Raw genomic sequence first — 21,930 nt, forward strand, 5'->3', positions numbered from 1 at the left:
GCACCATACATGGTTATTACAATATTATTGACTATATTCCCTATGCTGTAATTTACATCCCAGTTACTATTTTGTAACTACCAATCTGTACTTCTTCTTTACCTCTTTCACTCAGTCCCTCAAACATCCTCCCCTCTGGCTACCATACAGTTTGTTCACTGTATGTATGAGTCTGTTTCAATTTTGTTTGTTTTGTTCTTTAGATTCCACGTATAAGTGAAATCATATGGTATTTGTCTTTCTCTGAATTACTTCACTTAACATAATACCCCCTAGGTCCATCCATGTTGTTGCAAATGGTAAGATTTCATTCTTTTTTATGTCCAAGTAATATTCCATTGCATATATGTACCACAGCTTTTTTTATTCACTTGTGTATTGATGGGCACTTGAGTTGCTTCCATAAATTGGCTATTGTAAATTATGCTTCAGTGAACATAGGGGTGCATATATTCTTTCGAATTAGTGTTTTGGGTTTCTTTGGGTATATACCCAGAAGTGGAATTGCTTGCCCAGCATAGTTTCAAGTTGTCTACACTAGTAATAGTTTGGTGGAGCTGAATTATAGTTACAGTGATGGTTGTCTAGAAAATCTTTGAGTTGGGCAAATTATTGTTTTAATTAAGAGGAACATGATAGGCTAAATCATCAGTGTATTACCTGAAGTCGATGAAGACAGAAGTATGACCACGAAAAAAAGAACAAAAGCATTCAAAGGCGAGTTTGGCCTTTATCAGGAGAATCTTTTCATATTGCTTTTTTGATGACAGCTGTTCTACTTCATATAGTTGTTTGCTAGTTATAAGGAGCTTGGTTTAGCTGTTGACTCCTAGTGATTCTCTGGAGAACCTAGGTTTCTGATCTCTAATGGCTGTACCTTTCCAGTTCTTGTAGGTGGATGATGTTATTTTAGTTGGGAAATGTGTATTCAAGGATCAATTCCTTCTACTTTAACTGCTCTGCTAGAGTTCATACTATCTGATATGTTCCTTTCCAGTGATATTCAAGGGCAGTCTTTCTATGCGGTATTTTCCAGCCTGTTCCTGTTAATTACAGGACTGAGATATCTTGGTTAATCCTTTGTAATATTTAGCTAAATGAGTTTTTATAAATGACTGTTATGAAGTTTGGGTGGAGATATTCCCAAAACATGTGGCTGCAAGTGACTAGTTGACAGGGATATAATCTAGGACTTCCTGATGGGAAAGAACTCAAAACATGAGAGAAAAAGGGCAATACTTGAGGGCATGGAATTTCAAGGGTATTTTACAGTTTGGATGATTTCACTTTTCATGTATTCTTCCCACTTTTCAAGAGTATGGTGTGTATAAGGACAGGATATGTTTTAGTAAGGAGCAAAGTTTTGCATAATTTAAAATAAATATCTAAGTAAAATGTTTTCCTCTACCACAGTGTAGTAAGTTAGAATGGCTTAGATAGAGAACACAAATATATACTCGTTTTTAAAGCCATTTTAAGTTGCAGTTACTATTTAATGGGGAAATGCTTTAGCCCATCCATAAAATAAGCACGCAGTTACTAGTACAGATTCATTACCCACAGAGGGAAGAAACTGTTTTGAGAGGGTCCCTTTGGGCAAGGCTCCAAGCCTTGTCTCACTTTTACAGTTTTTTCAGGATTATGTTATGATGAAGAAAAAACTGGTCACATTTTCTGATATCTTAGAAAAGTTTCCCCATCTATGTTTGTTTAATACTGCAGTCAGTGTATCCCTTCTCTGATGAGTTGTGTCATGGAGGATTTGGGGAAGTATCTATTTGAGGTTAATTGGTTCTACCAGGTAGCCATCATGAATCTGACAACCTGATTAGTTCTAGTGTTTCTTTTCAGAACTGGGGGCCACATTTTCTGCATTAATAATGCAATTCTTGAACCCTGTATATTGGTCTTTCTTCTCTATAAGAAGCCCTTCCTTGTCTAAGGATTTTAGAGCATTCTGTTCAGTATAATGACCTGCTAAAGCATTTCTTCTAATGTCTCTTTTACTGTGGACCTCTACCTTTAGGACTGCAATTTATTTGAGAAGCTTCAAGGCATAAGCAATTTATGTAATTGTTATTTATTTTTAATACAGATAACTAAAGAGGTTAAAATCCTTTCTCCTATAACATTCTAAAGTTGTGAACTACTTCAAAAGCAAACAAGCAATCAGTGTATATAGTTACCCTTTTATTTTTAGCAATCTCACATCCTCTAGGGAGGGCCATATTTTGGCCACTTGAGCCAATTTGATATCTGGTAATAGATTTGAGATCCTATAACAGAATCTAGAAAAATTATTATGTAATCAACCTATTACTATCCTTTTTCATTTTAAAAATAAAACCTGCCAATAAACAATATTAAATGAAGATTTGATATAGGAGCCTCCGAAAGAACTGTTCCAGGCATGGACAGTTATCAAATTATAGAACTCATGAGAGTGTCCTTTACTGGTAAGGGTAATACAGTTACTATATTAAGAGTGGACAACAGTGTAGTGATTGCGAGGGTGAGGGGGGTGGGTGGAGATGGAAGAGGGCATAAAGGGGGTAAATGGTGATGGAAAAAATAAAATAATGTTTTCAAAAAAGAGTGTTACATTGGTGAATGGTCATATTTGAAAGAAAATGTAACCATATGGTAATTAATCAACTAACATAAAAATATTAGGTATTTTCAGTTAACAATAGGGATTGTGTTAAATGTAATACCATAAAAATAAAAAAGTGAACCTAGTACAGGATCTGAAGATTCTTAGGCTAGTTAGCCAAGACTGCACTTTCTTCTGAGGAAAAATAAAGCCTTACTTTTGGATCAGGGAATAGACAGTAATAAGCCATGAGCCTTTGATGTGTGCCAAGTTGTTGAGTTAATACCCTGATCTCCCCTTTTGTGTGCTTTCAAAAAGAAAGGCTTATGATGATCTGGAAGACCAGCAAAGATGATTATTGAAGAAATCTTTTGAGGTCACTGAAGGTCTTTGGTTTCTGTGTTTTTTGAGAATGGTTCCTGGTTGTTTAAGTCAAATCACAGAGGCCTATCTATTTCAAAAGAGCTTGCTACCTATACTTTACAACATTAAGTTAATCCCAGAAATCATCTCAATTGTTTTTAATGATTGGCTTTGGATAATTTAAGATGATTTGTAATCTCTCATTAGATTATGTCCTTCCTTAGCTAATATAGCATGGCCTAGGGGTTGACAATCTATGGCCCAATGTTCAAATCCAGCCCACTGGCTGTTTTTGTACAGCCTGTGAGCTAAGAATGGTTTTTACATTTTTAAATGGTGGGGGGAAAATCAAAAGAATAATGTTTCAGGATGTGCAAAAAATATATCAAACTCAAATTTCAGTGTCCATAAATAGTTTATTGGAACATAGTCATTCTTATTCATTTATGAATTATCTATGGCTGTTTTCATAGTATAATAGCAGAGTTGAATGGTTGAGAGAGAGAGACTGTCTCACAAAGTCAAAACATAGAAATATTAAAATTTTTTCCTTAGAAACTTTGTGAATAGAGTTATAGTGTCAATCTTAGAATTTCAAGGTGGGTTACTGCTTATCCTTAAGATCTTGGTTAGGCTTGAGAAGAGTAGGATGGGCCTTCAGTAAATGCCTGAAGCATGACTTTTCCAGGTAAATTGTTGATTTTTCCCTAGTGAAGGCAATACACATTGGCTATCTTCATCAGCTAGGACACAAAAGAAAGTAGAAATTGGACCAAAGAGAGTATAATTAGGCCAGGCAGTACTAGGAAATGAGGCGTAACTCTTAGGTTAATAGCTCTCAGATACTGGATGGATCTTCATCTTCCACCATTTCAGCTTTTTGTTGTTGTTAATCCTCACCGGAGGATATTTTTTCCCTTGATTTTTTTTTAAGAGAGAGCGGGAGGAAGAGAGGGAGGGGAAAAGAGAGAAAGAAAGAGAAAGAGAGAAACATTGATGTGAGAGGGATACACAATTGGTTGCCTCCTGCATGTACCCTGACTGGGCTGGGGATCAAACCTGCAGCCTGCCACCCTTTGGTTCATGAACCAATGCTCTAACCTCCAAGCTACACCAGCCAGGGCATTTTTTGTTTTGTTTTTTAAGGAAGTAAAGCAGACACATAGCTTGGACTAATGAAAAGGATAATTAATCCTTATTATATTAAGCCTGTTATAGTTGACTTAGATCTTCCTTCAGCATTAAGAGGATTTTAGGCAACAGAGTCCATCTGAATTCTATGAGTTTGATTCTAATTTTTCTGCTGCTTTTCCCCTAAGGGGTTTTGGTACAATGGCCAATTATTTGGTTATTTTTTGAATCAATATACTAATATCCACCACTATAATTTGATAATGTGTGCAGTAGAATTTTCTGTGACTCCTAAAAATAATTTGTCTGCAGTACATTTTTCCTGGAGATTATTTTTACAAAGTAGATTCCTAATGATGAAGTTTATAGGAAAGTGCCATAGAGAAGAAAGGAGTACTTCTGACAATGGCCTCAACATAAGTTATAGGTTGGGACAATTAAGGGACTTGGGATTGTTAGAAAGTCCCACTACTTCAATGCTACTCTGTGCAATCTGATTTTCTCTGGTATTGGGATTAGTAGTAAAGGTGGTGGCACCTTTTTCAACAAAAACTGTACTGTTGTTCATCTATAGTTACAGATACTTCTCAGATTATCTGTTGAGTGCTTGTTTTAGGTGGCATCATTGGGCAGACTTAGATAATTGTTGTCTTTCTTAAACAGTATGTATGTTACATTGAATCACCCAATGGCCCTTCCATTGTCATTGCTCTGAGCATAGGCATAGAGAGTTGTGGACCTTTTAGTATTGTTTTTATTGAGGAAGCAGGTGTTCTATGTGGAGAACTGGAAGCTTGTCGTCATTTCTGTATCGTTACTTCCTGGGCTTTTGAACTGGTCAGCCACATGTTGGAGATGGTCTAAACCAGCCTAGCCCATTCCAGTTTAGTTTTCTAAGTCCCCTATTTTATACGCAAAAAAAGAGAGACTTGATTTACTTCAGCTGTTAGATCTATCTCATAATACCACTTAAAGCTTATGGAATCTAGTTTTAAACTCTGTTGTTGATTAATCTTTATTGTTTTTGCTATTTTGAATTTTTCATCCAATTTATCCTTAAAGGAAAAGCTTCATAAATGTCTTCCTATAGTGTATTTCCTATTCTTTTTGCCCATTAGGGGACATTTTAAAAATTATGCACAGCTTAGTCATTAAATCCTGTCTTGGTCTTTCCCATCTTGTTGTTTTAACAATTTTCCCCTCATAAAGGTGTAACAATTAAATGAATCAGTTGGTCTAGATCTGGTGGAGTCTAACAAAATCTTGAATCCTGAAGCAAATTTCTGTTTTCCTGAGGATGAAAAACACCCTCATGATAGACCTCCACTCATATCTATGCTATGTTTAATTCAGCTTCTATGGTCTGCCTTCCAGTCCAGCAGGGAGATATTGTGGAAGGTGAGGAAGGGCAGCTTGTTAAAGAGGGCAGGGAAGGAGAAGAAACAGAGAGGGTAAGAATGAGAATGAAAACAAAGTTGTGCAGAGAGAAAGAGATTATTTGAGTTAAGAAAATGTGAGGCGGCTAGTGCCTGCGTCACTGACTTCACCCACAGATAATCTACAATCGGTAAATGACGATAAAAGCAGCCGTCCATTACATTTAATATAGCTAATATATGTACGGACTGAGGTGTGGGATGAAATGCTGTGTATCGCAAAGAGAAATGGACGCTTCCTGCCGTGAGGGAGTTACATTCCAGTTGAAGCAGAGAGGGGACTAGTGAATTGTGCACTTTTCTATGTGCTCCTAGACCCTGTAAATATTTCATCATATTTCATATTCAAAATAATCTTGAGAAATACATAGATTTCCCCTCCCATCCCCTACTTTATAGTCTGGGCAATGAAGACTTGGAGAATTTAAACAGTTCTACCAATTAATTACACAGCAGGAAGCATATGGAGCCAGGATTTGAATCCGGTCTAAGACATCCACAAATAACTCTAGAAGGCAGATGAGACATACAATTAGAGAGGCACAAAAATGGGCCATTGGAGTTTAACACCATCCAAGTCTCTTTAGTTCAGGAACATTTAAGGAAGGCTGCTTGAAGGAGGTAGCATTTGAACTGGGCTTTTCAGGTTGAGGGTAGGATTTTAAACAGGTGAAGATGGCAAAGAAGGCAAATGAGTGATAGAGCTGGGATCGACTCCAGTTCAGTCTGATGCCAACAGTGAGAGCAAATATTGGAAGCCAAGGCAACTGAAAAGGGATTGTATTACCTTGAGTTGTAGAAAAAAGCTTGAAAAGGAAGGTTAAGACAGGAACCTGAAGGTCTTTCAGTGCAAATACAACAGGTTCTTTGATATAGACTAAATCATTCCAAATTACCTATGGAGATTACATTTAATTTCTCTCCTTGGTAACTCTTATCTCAGGACCAGTATTTCAGAGGGCCTGGTGGGTTGAGTGGTAATGGAGCAACACATAGGTAGGGCTAGATATGGAGCTATATAGCAGGAGAATTGTAAAATGCTTCTAATGGAAGCCAATGCATTCTCTTTTGTATTTCTTTTAGTTCAAACCATTTTACAATATGAAACCCTTATCAGCGGCGGATAGAGAAAAAGCAAGAAAGCAGACGATTCCAACACTAAGTGATTTATTGAAACTTGCACAGAAGGAGGAAAAATTTGTGATGTTTGATCTTTATGTCCCTCCCGAAGACCATCCTTTCAGTCAAACGTTTATCCATGATGTTGTACAGGTGATCCTTGACTCTAAAATTGAGCAACATCTGGTATGTCTATCTCAGTATTTATGGTAGAGGTTGGGACGTGGGTAGCGTGTCCCTGGAGCATAGCAGTTGAACCTGACCGACCTTGTAGATCTTCCCTGACATCCTTAAAAAATTTTGTTCCCTATAGAAATGGAGATTGTTTCTTTTTCTTTTTTTTTTAAAAAAATATGTTTTTATTGATTTCAGAATGAGGAAGGGAGAGGGAGAGAGAGACAGAAACATCGATGATGGGAGTGAATCATCGTTATGCTGCCTTCCGCATGCCCGCCCCCCTTCTGGGGATGGAGCCTGCAACCTGACCGGGAATCGAACCATGACCTCCTGATTCATGGATAGACGCTCAACCACTAAGCCACACTGGTTTTGCCTTTTCTTTTAAAAAAATTCATTTTAGAAAGAGAGAGGAAGGGAGAGAGAAATTTGTTGTTTCACTTATTTATGCATTCATTAGCTACTTCTTGTATGTTCTCTGACTGGAGATCAAACCTGCAACCTTTGCATATTGGGATGATGCTCACCTGGCCAGGGCTGGAGATTGTTTCTTATAAGCTACATGTCGAAACCTAAGAGTGACTCACTTATATTGATCTCAGTGGGGGGAAACCCAAACCAAATGAAATATCAGCAATCTGTTAAAAAGGAATGTGTGTAATGACTACAGGAGCAGAAATATGTTCATTGTGTTTTTTGGAAGCAACTCTCTGCATTGGGCTAGTCAATCATTCCAAATCTCTTAAATTCTCAGAATATGGAAGAGTGCTGTGAATGGAAAAAAAAAAAAGTTGTTTTACCAAAGGAACTACTTGTGCAGATGAGTCATAATAACATTCCCTGTTGGCAGGAAATGAGCCCTCTCAAAGATGATGTTTAGCATCATCAGCCAGAGGAAATGGTTATGATTCCCGCGTTTCATCCACATCTGCCAACCCCTCTTCCACTTTGGCTAGTGGGAGGCTATCTGCACACAATGGGCCCTTGACCCATGATGTTACCTGAGAAAACTCAGCTGCAGAACAACTCCAGTGAAAGCCCCCTTATAAGAGTTTATTAGACAATATTAGGCCAAGGGCTAGAATCTCGCTCTGCTCCCTGTAGACTGTTACTAGTACTGTAATAGGGCTCCATCTATTCTATATGGGACTGTTTGTACCTAGACAGCTGACTGTCCACTGAAAGATTTCCTGTTTCTTCTTACAGATTTATTGGTTGCCAAGTATGGATAGGAGGTATGTCAAATGGGACGTTCCTGGTTTTCAGCATGTAGGCCAGTTATGGACCATTGAAGAACTTAGAGAAGAAAATGTCAGTATAATAAATGTTGACTACACGAAGTTGTTCCACAATGGGTTGAAGTAAGTGCTTGACCACACCTCTCTAGGCATGTATTGCCTTATTTGCACAAAATCTGCATTCTAACCAAACTACTTAGCTTCTCCTTCCCATCTCAGGATTCTGTGTGTGGCTTTCTTTTTGGAACCCCCATTCCCCTCCTTTTGTTCCTCCCTCCCTTCCTCTACCAACAAACATTTATCATGTATAGGCTGTGTCCCTGGAACATAGTCTTCAGCCCCTTCTCCTTTGTGCTTCAGTCTCTCATCATTCAACACATGTTTTTGTATGCTTGGCATTTCTCTTTTTCTATAAGGTGATTGTTGAAAAGTCGGAACTCAGAAAGGTGTTTATTTCCTCCTGCCATTACCAGATGGATTGCAGGACTTCAAAAATTGCTTTGTGATCCAGATAGCCAGATTTCTAATAGGCATAATTAAGAACATTACTAAATCATTATTTAAATAACTTAAAGCAGCCAACCATGAGACAAAACTAAAATTATTAACCACCACAATTATAAATATATGGTTAGAGACAGTTTTGAGAATTAAAAGCACCTGCAAATAAAATGTTGACTTTTTCAAACTGAACTGTTATTAATCACTGTTTAATTTAATCCGTGTCCCATTTTTCTTAGATTTACAAATAATTTCTTAAGATAATTTAAATGTTTCAGAGACAAAGTCTTCCTTGAAGATGTGTGTGTGTGTGTGTGTGTATGTGTGTGTATGTACACACACACACATATATACAAACACAAACTTTCCTTGGGTTTAGTAAAAATATTTTTAGATAACTTTCTGCATCTCAAACCATGAACTAGACCATTGGATGCACCTCTGTCCCTGTTCCTGCTTTTCCTGACATTTTGACAGTGGGATGGTTGATCATAAAATACCTTTTTTATTTTAGCATTGGAACATTGCGTTTGTCTTATCTATTTCCAATCAGAAGATTTCTTTTTGCCTAACTACACCTCTATTGTGATTGTATTTCTCTTTCCTTTTACTTTTTTCAGATAGAAAATGACTCTAAGCCCTAGCCGATTTGGCTCAGTGGTTAGCACATCGGCTCATGGACTGAAGGATCCCAGGTTTGATTGTTGCCATGGGCACATACCTCGGTTGCAGGCTCAATCCCTGACCGTAGTCGGGGCTCGTGCAGGAGGCAACCAATCGATGTGTCTCTCTCATATTGATGTTCCTCTCTCTCTCTTTCTTTTTCTCTCTCTGTCTCTCTGTCACTGTCTATCTCTCTCTCTCCTTTCTAGTCTCTCTTAAAAGCAGTGGAAAAATATCCTCAGGTGAGGATTAAAAAAAGAAAAAAGAAAATGGCTCTAAGATGGTTTCCTTTTCTTCTAATCTTAATTTAGATTATTCTAGTAGTTGAGAAAGAATTTTAATACCCTCTATTTATTGACCATTTACTGTGTTCATGTTCTGTGATTGGTAGACCATAGGAACTTTGTCAAATCCTGGCCTATTCATCGGCTGCACAAAGGACTTTAGCCAGTTTCTCATTTTCAGTGTTCTCATTTGTAAATTAACAACAACAGTAACATGATAGAATGGTTAAAAGATTAAATGAGATAATTCATATTATACACATAGCAAAATGCTGGGCAAATGTAAGAACTCAGTAAATGTTAGCTGCTGCTTTTATCATCACCATCCACACATGCTGTGCCGTGGGAATGACCTTCATCCCCTTCCCCTCTCTGCAGATCCTAACTCCTTGCAATGACCAATCCGTTCCCCATGTTTATCATTTTGTCATTTCCAGAATATTACATAAATAGAATTATGCAGTATGTAACATGTTCTGATTATATTTTTTACAGATAATTTCCTTAGGTCTATCCAGTTGTTGCATGTAATAATAGTGTGTTCTTTTTTGTTGCTGGGTAGTATTCCATTGTATGTATGTATTAAAGTTTGTTTAATAATTCACCAACTTAAGCATATATGATTCTTTCCATTTATGAGCTGTTTTAAAAAATGTTATGAACATTTGTGTACAGGTTTTCATGTGAACATAATTTTTTAAACTAAAAGTCTATAGTTTACTCCTGTTTCCTTCTTTTAAAACATGTTTGAATTTTGGTAAAAAAACACATAACATGAAATTTACTATTTTAATCATTTTTAAATGTGCAATTCAGTGGTTTTAATATACATTTATAAAATTTTGCAACCATTACACCATCCATTTACTTCTTTTCATCTTGTAAACTCAACTTCTATACTCATTAAACAATAACCCTGTATTCCCCCACCCCCACCCCCAGCCCTGGCAACCACCATTCTACTTTCTCTCTATAATTTTGACTTATATATATGGAATTATATAGTATTTGTCTTTTTGAGACTGGCTTATTTCACTTAGCACAAAGTCCTCAAGATTCATTTATGTTAAATTCAACGTTACAGAATTTCCTTCATTTTTAAGGCTGAGTAATATTTCATTGTATGTATATTCTACAGTTTGCTTATATATTCATTGACGGAAATTAAAAGTGCTACTCCAGTGAACACATGAATGATAAGGAAGCAGAACAGCCTTATTGCTGATATGGAGAAACTTTTAGTGGTCTGGATAAAAGATCAAACCAGCCACAACTTTCCCTTAAGCAAAAGATTGATCCAGAGCAAGGCCCTAACGCTCTTCAGTTCTGCGAAGGCTGAGAGAGGTGAGGAAGCTGCAGAAGAGAAGTTTGAAGCTGGTAGAGGTTTAAGGAAAGAAACTGTTTTCATAACATAGAAGTAAGTGCAAGGTGAAGCAGCCAGTGCTGATGCAGAAGCTATAGCAAGGTATCCAGGAGATCTAGGTGAGATAATGAATGAAGGTGAGTTCACTAAACAGGTTTTCAGTGTAGATGAAACAGTTTTATATTAGGAGAAGATGCCATCTAAGACTTTCATGGCTGGAGAGGATAAGTCAATGCCTGGCTTCAAAGCTTCAAAGGACAGGCTGATTCTCCTGTTAGAGCCTAATGCAGCTGCTTACTTTAACTTGAGGCTAATGCTGTTTACCAGTCCAAAAGTCTTAGGGCTCTTAAGAATTATGCTAAATTTACTCTGCCGGTGCCTATAAAATGGAGCAAAAAAGGCTGGATGACAGCACATCTCTTTACAACATGGTTTACTGAATATTTAAGCCCACTGTTGAGAACTACTGCTCAGAAAAAAAGAAAAGATCCCTTTCAAAATATTTCTGCTCATTGATAATGCACCTGGTGACCCAGGAGTTCTGATGGAGATGTACAATGAGATTAATGCTGTTTTCATACCTGCTAACAACATCCATTCTGCAGCCCATGGATCAAGGAGTAATTTTTACCTTCAAGTCTTACTGTAATGTAAGAAATACATTTCATGAGGCCTTAGCTGCCATAGATTGTGATTCATCTGATGGATCTGGACGAAGTGAATTGAAAACCTCTGTAAAGGCTTCCCCAGTCTGGATGCCATTAAGAACATTTGTGATTCATAGGAAAAGGTCACAATGTCAACATTAACAGGAGGTTGGAAGAAGTTGATTCTAACCCTCATGGATGGTTTGAGAGGATTGACTCCAATTTTGAAAGAAGTTCTGTGGGTAAAATGCTACAGAGAAATTATTTGTGAAAGGAAGAATCAATTGATGGGGCAAACTTCATTGTTGTCATATGAAATTGCTACAGCCACATCAACCTTCAGTAACCACCACTCTGATCAGTCAGCAGCCCTCAACATCGAGGCAGGACCCTCCACCAGAGAAGAGAGTATGACCTGCTGAAGGCTCAGATGATGGTTAGCATTAAAATTTTTTTTTTTTAAAGTTTTTAGAGAGGAGGGGGAGAAACATCATCAGTTGCCTCCCTTACACGCTTCAACTGATGATTGAGGCTGCAACATAGGAATGTACCCTGATAGGGAATCAAACCCACAACCCTTTGGTGTAAGGGATGGCTGCTCCAACCAACCTAGCCACCTGGCCAGGGTGATGGTTAACATTTTTTAGCAATGAAGTATTTTTTAAATTAAGGCATGTACATTTTTTTTTAGACATAATGCTATTGCACACTTACTAAACTGCAGTACAGTATAAACATAAATTCTATATGCACTGGGAAACCAAAAAATTTTTGTGACTGGCTTTATTGCGATATTTGCTTTGTTGCAGTGTTGTGGAAACAAACCCATAATGTCTTCAAGGTATGCCTGTTACCCAGAAATAGTATTGCTGGACCATATAGTAATTCTATTTTTAATTTTTTGAGAAACTACTGTACTGATTTCCATGGAAGCTGTACCAACAGTGCACAAGGTTTCAAATTTTTCCACATCCTGCACATCCTTGCTGATTTCTGTTTGATGTACTCGTTTTAATGGGTTGGTATTAGTTCCTCTTTGAATGTTCAGGGAATTCACCAATGAAGTTATTGGGTGCAGAACTTTTTCAGGAGATTTTTGGTTAATGATTCAACCTCTTTACTCATTTAAGTCTTTACATTTTTTAATTCTTCATGATTTAATCTTGGTAGGTTTTGTGTTTCTAGAAATTTATCCATTTAATCTAGGTTATCCAATTTGTTGGAGAACAGTTGTTCATAGTACTCTCTTATAATCCTTTTTATTTCTGTAAAATTGTTAGTAATGTCCCCACTTTTTATTTCTGATTTAAGTAATTTGAGTATATTCTTTTTTTTTCTTATTAGTGCATCTAGCTAAAGGTTTATTATTTTGTCGATCTTTTCGAAGAACTAACTGTTGGTTTCACTGATTTTCTCTGTTGGTTCTCTGTTCTCTATTTTGTTTATGTCTGCACTAATTTTTATTATTTTCTTCCCCTTGCCCTGTTGGGTCAATTTTCTCTTATTCTAGTAATTGTAAAGTTAGGTTGCTTATTTGAGATCTTTCTTGTTTTTTAAATGTAAGCATTGATTCCCCCCTAGAACCACTTTTGCTGCAACTCATGAGTTTTAGTATGTTGCATTGTCATTTTTATTTACCTATGTATTTTCTAACTTCCCTTGTGATTTCTTTGTTGATCCTTTGGTTGTTTAAAAATGTGTTGTTTAATGTCCACAAATATATAAATTTTCCAGTTTTCCTTCTGTTATTGACTTCTACTTTACTTTGTGGTGATTCAAGGAGATACTTTATATGATATCTGTTTTTTACATCTTATTGACATTTAATTTGTGATCTAATATATGGTCTGTTCTGAAAAATGCCCCCTGTGCACTTGAGATGAATGTGTGTGCTGTTATTTGGGGGTTTAATGTTCTGTATATGTCTGTTAGATATAGTTCTTGTGTTGATTAAATCCTCTATTTTCTTACTTAATTTCCGTCTGCTTGTTCTATCCATTATTGATAATGGGTTATTGAAGTCGCCAATTATTATTGTAGAGTGTCTGTTTTTTTCTTTAATTCTGTCAGTTTTTGCTATATAAATTTGGCTGATCTGTCATTATGTGTGTAAATATTTACAATTGTTACATCTTCTTGATGTATCAGACTTTTTATTAACATATAATGTCCTTCTTTGTCTCTTCTAAACTTTTCTGACGTAAAGCTATTTTGTCTGATATGAGTATAGCCACCCCTACTGTTTTGGGTTATTTGCATGGAATTTTTTTCCATTCTTTTACTTGCAATCTGCCTGTCTTTGAATGTGAAGTGAGTCTCTTATAGACAGCGTAAAGGTGGATCATGTGTTTTTATCCATTTTGTCATTCTCTGTCTTTTGATTGGAGAGTTTAATACTTACATTTTCAAATAATTATTGATAGGGACTTTAGCATTTTGTTACTTCAGTCATTTCTGTAAATATTTGTTATCTTGCTTCCATCATTTGATATTTTATTTTTATTTCTATATGCCCTTTAGCTTGTTTGTTCCTTATTTTCTGCATTACTGTTTTATATGTAATAGATTATTTTGTAGTGAAATGTTTAAGTCCTTTGCTCAGTTTATTTTGTTTATGGTTTATACCTATTTGTGGTTACCATGGGAATTACATTTAACTTAAAGTTATAACATTTTGAATTTATAACAGCTTAATGTCAATAACATAAAACTGTGTTCCTTTCCAGCTCCATCCCTACCCTTTCAGTTGCCTGTCCAATTACTCCTGCACCATTTGTTGAAAAAAGTCTCCCATTATTCCATTGAATTGCTTTTGGACCTTTGCCAAAATTCATTTGGGTGTATTTGTGTGGGCCTGTTTCTGGGCATTAAATTCTATTCCACTGATCTATGTATCTAGGCCTTCTAATACCATACTGTTTTGATTACTGTAATTATATAGTAAGCCTTGATATTGAGTAGGGTGATTCCCTCTCATTTTATTATGTATTTTTCAAGATTAGTTTCTTTGGAGTTGTGCTTTTCCATATACGTTTCAGAATCAGTTGGCCTAATTATACAAAACACGTTGCTGGGATTTTGATAGGAATTGCATTAAGCCTGCAAATCAGTTTTAGGAGAATTGACATGTTTACAATGTTGGGTCTTCCAATCCATGAACACATGTTTCTCCATTTATTTAAATCATTTTTGATGACTTTCACTAACATTTTTTAGTTTTCAACTTACAAGTTCCTACACTTAGTTTGTTAAGTTAATACCTAAGCTTTTAATTTTCCTTGGGGTGATTTTTAATGGTATTGTGTTTTTAATTCCAGTCTCTGTATGTTTATTATTAATATACAGAAATGTGATTGTTCTTTGTGCATTGGTTGAAAAATATTTTAAAAGTAGCTTTTTACCACTTTCTTTCTTTCTCTCTCTCTCTCTCTGTCTCTCTCTCACTCTCATTTTCTCATCCTCACCCGAGGATATTTTTCCATTGCTTTTTTTAGAGATAGTGGAAGGGGATGGGGGAGAGAGAGAAACATTGATGTGAGAGAGACACATCAATTGGTTACCTCCCACACGTACCCTGACCAGGACTGGGTTTTGAACCCGCAACCCAGGTACATGTCCTTGACCAAGAATCGAGACCCTTTGGTGCTTCAGCTGATGCTGTAACCACTGTGCCACGCCAGCCAGGGCTCTTATTTCTATTTTTTTAAAAAATATATTTTTATTGATTTCAGGGAGAGGAAGGGAGAGGGAGAGAGAGAGAGATAGAAACATCAATGGTGAGAGAGTCATTGATCGGCTGCAGCCCGCAGCCCGGGCATGTGCCCTGACTGGGAATCGAACTCTGATCTCCTGGATCCTAGGTCGATGCTCAACCTTTGAGCCATGACCGGCTGGGCTTATTTCTATTTTTAATGTGTCTTTAGGTGATCTAGAATTGTCTTAGAGACATATTGGGTAGCTAATTGATAACACTCCTGCAAAGATATTATTATTACTTTTATTTTAGTTTATATACTGAGTGTAAGAACTTGCCTCGTCAGTATATGACAGAGCTGGGATTGAAACTCAGGCTTATACAGAGCTGTTGGTATATTCTATACCAACTCAATTTTCAAAAAAATTTTTGAAGGCACTTAGATGGTATATTTTCTGAGAAATTTAATCCCTGAAAATGACAACTTGAATTACTAAATATTTCTCTGCTTATTTTCTTCCTGTCTCTCTAGACAGTGCAGAAGTATCTACTGACATTCAGTGCACTGGGAAAAGTTTGGTTGCATTTTCCTTACTCAGTACTTGTAAAAGTTCTTTATATTTGAAATGTAAATACTCACCAGATTGGTATTCATTTATTCATTCCTTCAATTACTTTCTAAGAATGCAGGTATTATGCTAGGTACTGGATATACAAAGATGAATAAGACACACTCTCTGCCTTTATTTTGCTTACACTCAAGTGAAGAAGACCCATAGGAGAGCACATAGAGTAGCGTGTTGTCAAGTCTTTGATGGAAGTAAGTACAGCTGCTACCCAGTAATGTGCTGGACCTTGTTCATACTGGCTTGTGGGAGCCAATGATCAGAAACTTTGAAAACCTGTTTTACCAGTGGGAGCTTGAAATTGGCTATGGTAGGAGTATTTACACCATGGAAATTAGCAAATACTACAAATAGGGCTCCTCTCCCCTCCCTCCCCTCCCCTCCTCTCCCCTCCCCTCCCCTCCCCTCCCCTCCCTTCTTTAATCTCAGTTCATCTAGTTTACTAAAATCCCACCATTGGCACAGGAGGTATTAAATCCAAGTCCTTTATCTCGATGCAACACGAGCCCGTTCTGCATTCCATGTCATAAGTTGTTTCAGGACCAGCTGCTTCTGGTGATTTAAGCAACAGCCTTTCACAAACCTGGTGGCTGTTCCCCTTTTAGATGATGAGAGCCAGACAAAGCCTAATGCCCCATGGGTTCTGTTTTTGTTACAGAGAGTATAGAGATGCTAACATCACGATCAACTTGTATGTCATCAATGAGCCTTGGCTCTTCTCACTGGCCTGGTGCTCCAGGGTTCACTCAGTGACCACAGACAACATAGAGCTCCTGAGGCAGATAGATGACCCTTCCTACATCATGGTGAGCTGACTGTCCAGATTGGCCTTCCAAGTCTGGGATAGCAGGAGTTCATGACCCCCACCCCACCTGTATATTGCCTACTGTGTAGTTGCCTGGAGAACTATAAGAGCAGAGACTTTTATTGGAGGTGTAGCATTCTCCCTTTCCTCATCCAGGTCCTTCTGTGGTTTTCAGGGAGCAATTGGTATTCTTATAACTGCTGTTAATATTGAATCCCTACAGTGTTCTTTTCATGCATTATGTGAGTTAGCCTTCTGAGTTAGCCACTGTTACTATCCCCATAAGGAAACTGAAGCTTGAAGATACTAAGGTTCTTGTACATTGTTGTACGATGCGAGATTCAGAATGAGGTCTGAGTCTAGAGTTTTGTTACTGCAGCTCCACCTTCCTAGAGGCGTGGCAGCAGTGACAGTAGCATGGGGTGTGGGGAGAAAGCAAGTGTACTTCACTCCCGAGTAAAACTGTGTGTTCTGAACAAAATGTTATTTGAAGAAGAGAGCCAGTGTCTAGTCGCCTAGCTTGGTTTCCCCTTCTGGCCCTGCCACTGCTTATTGCCAGAGGCCTAAGGACCTGAAGACCTAGGTTACAATCCTAGCTAAATCTCATCACTCCGAGGGAGCCCCAGCTAACCAGTTAACTGCTACAGAGACCGTTTTTCTTATCTGTGTAGAGTAGGTTGCTGAGTGGGACACAGTGGTGTATGTACACCAGAAAACAGCTTAATTTCTCTCCATTGACATTTTAAACTGCTCTCTGTGCTAGGCCTTTCCCTGCCCCTGAGTGAAATCTTATGTAGGTCCCATAGCTTTTCTAGTCACTCTTAGATAATTTTTAAAGGTCCACTTTAGTACACTAAAAAGCCTCAATAAAGAATCAAAATTATCCACTGCAGAGTAATAACCCAAACTCTAAACTGCCTTGAAAATTAAAGCTTTAGGCAGAGAAGCCTGAGAAGCCTAAATATTTCAGGTTGTCTTCTCCATACTCTAGCCTCACTAGCCTCCTTTTCTGAACTGTTCAGGGTCAGGACCAGGAATGAGGGAACTAAGGTCAAGGGCATAATCTCACAGGGCCATAGTACATTGAGGCCCTCTGGTGGCACTGTAAAATTGCTGACCCCTTCTGGTGGCTTGAGCAGCTCTCTGGAGGTGACCCTGAAGGAAACCTTGGATGGCATGTCCATTGGCAAAGATGAAACCTCTCCACCTGTCTGTCTTTATATAATTCCCCCTCACCATTTTTGTTTTTAGAATTGATTACAAAGAAAACTTGCTCATTATATAAAATTCAATCATCACAAAAATGCATAAATTTGAAAGCAACACACTCCTCCATAATCCTATCCCCTAAATCAGTAATGTCTCAAAGTTGTCCCTTTGGACATATTAAATAAAACTTTGTGAAATAACACTTTTCATTTTAATACTTAAATTGATAAATAAATGAGATTTGATAACAAATAAATGAGATTCAAAAGTCAAAAAGAAAAAAGGAATACATAAGTTAAAATAAAACACCTTCTACATCTGGCCTGAGCTTTTTTAAAGGACCCCATGTGACTTTGTTCAGGGAGGTGGGGCCAGTATCACAAGGCTTTCCCACACTCCAGCGTTAGAATGTGCAGATTCAGATCTTGGCTTTACCACTTACTGTGTGAGCTTGGAAATGTTAGTTAACCTGCTGCTGTGCCACAGTTTTGTTTATTTGTAAATTGGGGATAATAATAGTACAGTCTGGTCTGATCATTGGTCTGTTAATTGAAAAAGTTAAGGTGGAGAATCATAAAAGAAATATACAGTCTATCAGCCTTTTCTACTTAAAGAGAAAAAAAGCCACCTAAAACTTAGTGGTTTAAAACAAATACTTGTCTGCGTGATGCTTGAGTGGTTCCCCTGGTTTGAGCCAGCTTGGCTGGGCTGTGTGGTCTAGGATGGCCTTATTCATGTGTCTCGAGTCTTACCTGAGATGGCTGGGGTCTCTCTTCATGTGGTTAGTCATCCTCAAAGAGGCCAGCTTGAGCATATTCACCTAGTGTCAATGGGCTCCTCGCAGCAAGAGAGGTCAAGCCCCAACGCACAAGTTCTTTTCAAGGTTCTCCCAGTGTTGTTTGCTAATGTTCTGTTATTGGCCAAAGACAGTCACAGGTCCAGGTCCAGATTCAAGGTGGGGCAGGGGGGAACATAATTCCACCTCTTGATGGGGAGGAACAGCAAGGCCACAATGTTCATAGGCTTGCATTTGGGGAGGAATATTATGGTCATTTTATAATCTAACACACACATACCTTACACATTTTATTTTTAATTTAAAATATTCCTTCATTTTTTGACATAGAGTCAAAGTTTTTGAGAGTAATTTAGCTGATTGGGTTCTGTAGTCTCTTACTTATTTAAACATCCAGATGAACCAGCTGTGATTTCTAAGTTTCATTTCATGAAAGCAGAACAAGAACACAGTCATAGGGAGAAACAATCTGAATGAGGACTACACCCAGATTTTTATAATCTTCCGGCCCTAATCTCTCATAGCATTTTACTCACACCTAATTCAAATGCAATTTATTTTTAAATGACCGACTCTGTCTTCATTGAATTGTTTAAATCAACTTAGTTTTCTTGAAAATGACATGCTTTTTTTCCTCGCAGATTTCAGTAACCTTTAATTAAACTGCACAATTATGACAATAAGTCCAACTGTTCTAAGCCATCTGAGGCGGAAGAACAACTTATTCTTGGTGTTGCTTGGTGATGCTCACCTGGTGGGCATCCTGGAGCAGGCCAAAGCGTCAGTCAGTATGTTTCCCAGAGGGGATTAACGGCCTCATTTTAGTGGAAGCTGGTTAAGAGCTGCTACTGTACCTGCCTAGTAGGGCAGTTGTGGGGATTAGATGTGAAAATACCCTTAAAGTGCTTAGGACACTTCCTTAGCTCCTATAAATGCTCATTAATTGTTAGTCGTTCTTATGATGATGATCATTAGTGTTTTTATTAATATTATCATTCAGTCCAAGGCAAGACCTTGGGATGGGGTGGAGAATGGCCTAGGAAAGAACGCAAAGTGCCAGCCCCAGTAGCATCAAGTACCATGGAGGAGGAGGAGCAGAGGAGGGAAGGCAGATGGAACCAGGGAATCGGAAAACACACCAGAGGCCCCAGCAGGTGGAGCTCTGGGATGTGGTGATTCAGGCAAGGAGAGTGGAGCAGGGGGCATGCTAGGTGAGGGAGAATTATAATTTCATCCTGCTTACTTGAAGCATCATGGTAGAGAACAATGATTCCTAAATGCTGGCAATGGACTGTATGCTTCAGCATCACCTGGGGAGCTTGTTAAAAATGCAGGAACTCAAATTCCTGAGTTCTGTAGGGAGACCCAGAAACCTGTATTACTGAAAGCTGCCCAGGTAGATTTGGATGCACAGCCAGGCTTGGGAAGCCATGCCAGGAAAACACAGAGCACTGGAACTGAAGAACTTGGGCTGTAGTCCTGGGTCCAGAGCGGACTTGCTATGTGACTTCTCCAGGACTGCCTCGGGCCTCTGTGTTGAGGGTCAAGGGAGATGAAGGGTGTGACGTTTCATTCCCTATAAAGCCCCCACACATGGAAGGGGTGATTGTTAGGACAGCAGCAGGTATTCTCTGTGTTTGAGGTCACCACATCAAACAAGCTTCCTTCCCCTGGCCTGCCACTCCATCCCCAGCCCTGGCAGCAGAGCAAGGGAGTTGGCCCGTATGACTGAAAATCCCTTCCAACTATAAAGTTTTTTGACCGTGATTTGTTTTGTATTTTGTAGACGCCGGGTTACTATATGTTCTTGTGGTTTCTCATGGATTGTGTTTCTGCAGTTATCATTTATGCCATATTTTATTTTCATTGGTAAGCCTATATTTATAATTTTTTAAATTTATTTTTTAACTTAAATAGAGTTGATATACAATCTTGTATTCATTGTATTAGTTTTAGGTGTACAATATAGTGATTCAATATTTTTATACCTTGCAACATGATCACCCTACTAATTCTGATAATCATCTGTCACCGTGTAAAGTTATCACAATATTATTGACTATATCCCCCTTCCCCTTTTCACCCATCCCCCCACTCCTCCCTTTTGGTAACCGTTACTTTGGTCTCTATTTCTGTGAATCTATTTTTGTGTTGTTTGTTTGTTTTTAGATTCTACATATAAGTGAAACCATATGGTATTTGTCTTTCGATGCATGACTTATTTCACTTAGCAAAATACTCTCTAGGTCTATCTACCTAGGTTGCTTCTATTTCTTGAGTATTGTAAATAATACTACAATGAAAATAGGGGTGTATATGTCTTTTCAAATTAGTGTTTTCATTTTCTTTGGATAAATATCCAGAAATGGAATTTCTGGGGTATATGGTATATCTATTTTGAGGAATCTCCATACTGTTTTATATTTATAATTTTACTTTCATTTTTCAAAATAGAAGTATAAATGTTTCTATGGAAAGTTGAGAAAAACAGTTACACTCTTCCTGTAATCCATCCCTCATGGCATGTTCTCAGGAAGACAGGGTTAATCATCTGAACTCTTCATTTCTTCATATGCTGCCTGCAGCTCATCACACCCCTCCTCCTCCTCAGCACAAGACATTCTAAGGATAAGGACTGTCACTAATGCTCAGTTAAAGCCTGTTACCACAGATTCTATGTGGATCACATGGGGGAGGACAGGGGTCAAAGGCTGTCCAGAACAAGGACCTCCATCTTCCCACCTTCCACAAAACTGGGCATAGCGGGATGCTGTGTAAACAGCAAGTTCACAAACCTGGGAGCCTGGGTTTTAGCCCTGGATTTGCCCCTTAGTTGCTGGGGGACCTGGGAAAATCACTGTCCTTTTCTAGGCGGTAGTCTTTTTCTGCCCAGGAAAATGACATTTGAGAATCTCTGCCAGGCAAATCCTACAGGATTGCAGGGTTCGAGGTGGGAGGGGAAACATCCTGGTAGAAGAATTTTAGCTAGAGGAGACCGTGGTTGTGTAGACCTCACCATGCCCATCATTTCTTCACTTGTGAGTTATCCTTTAAAGGGGAAAAGTACAAATCCTCTGCTTACATGAGAATTTTACTGGATAATGTTTCTTTTCTGGCTACTGCCTTGGATTATTTTGATTTTTGGAAAAAGTCTCCAAGGCTCATGGTTAGTCTTCTTCCTTCCAGGTGGAGAGAGAACCAAAAACTAAAAGTCTTGGGGAGCAGCAGCAGTCACACAGGTAAAGTTAGTCTTACCCCACTCCTACCCATTCCCTGCAGGTCACA

At 38.1% G+C, this 21,930-nt stretch overlaps 1 protein-coding gene across 1 annotated transcript in view; it reads left to right on the forward strand.

The window, feature by feature from the left end:
• Positions 1–16,650, forward strand: part of LOC308565002 (glycerophosphodiester phosphodiesterase domain-containing protein 4-like) — a gene marked incomplete at both ends in the record, with an annotated part of 55,443 nt that extends 38,793 nt beyond the window's left edge. The window contains 3 exons of the mRNA XM_081153759.1: positions 6,607–6,828; positions 8,026–8,180; positions 16,494–16,650. Of these exons, the coding sequence (XP_081009885.1) occupies positions 6,607–6,828; positions 8,026–8,180; positions 16,494–16,650 (534 nt within the window). The remainder of the gene's footprint in view (positions 1–6,606; positions 6,829–8,025; positions 8,181–16,493) is intronic.
• Positions 16,651–21,930: the final 5,280 nt, after the last annotated feature.

Source organism: Miniopterus schreibersii (genome assembly GCF_964146895.1).
Source record: "Miniopterus schreibersii genome assembly, chromosome: 12".
Classification (NCBI taxonomy): Eukaryota; Metazoa; Chordata; class Mammalia; order Chiroptera; family Miniopteridae; genus Miniopterus; species Miniopterus schreibersii.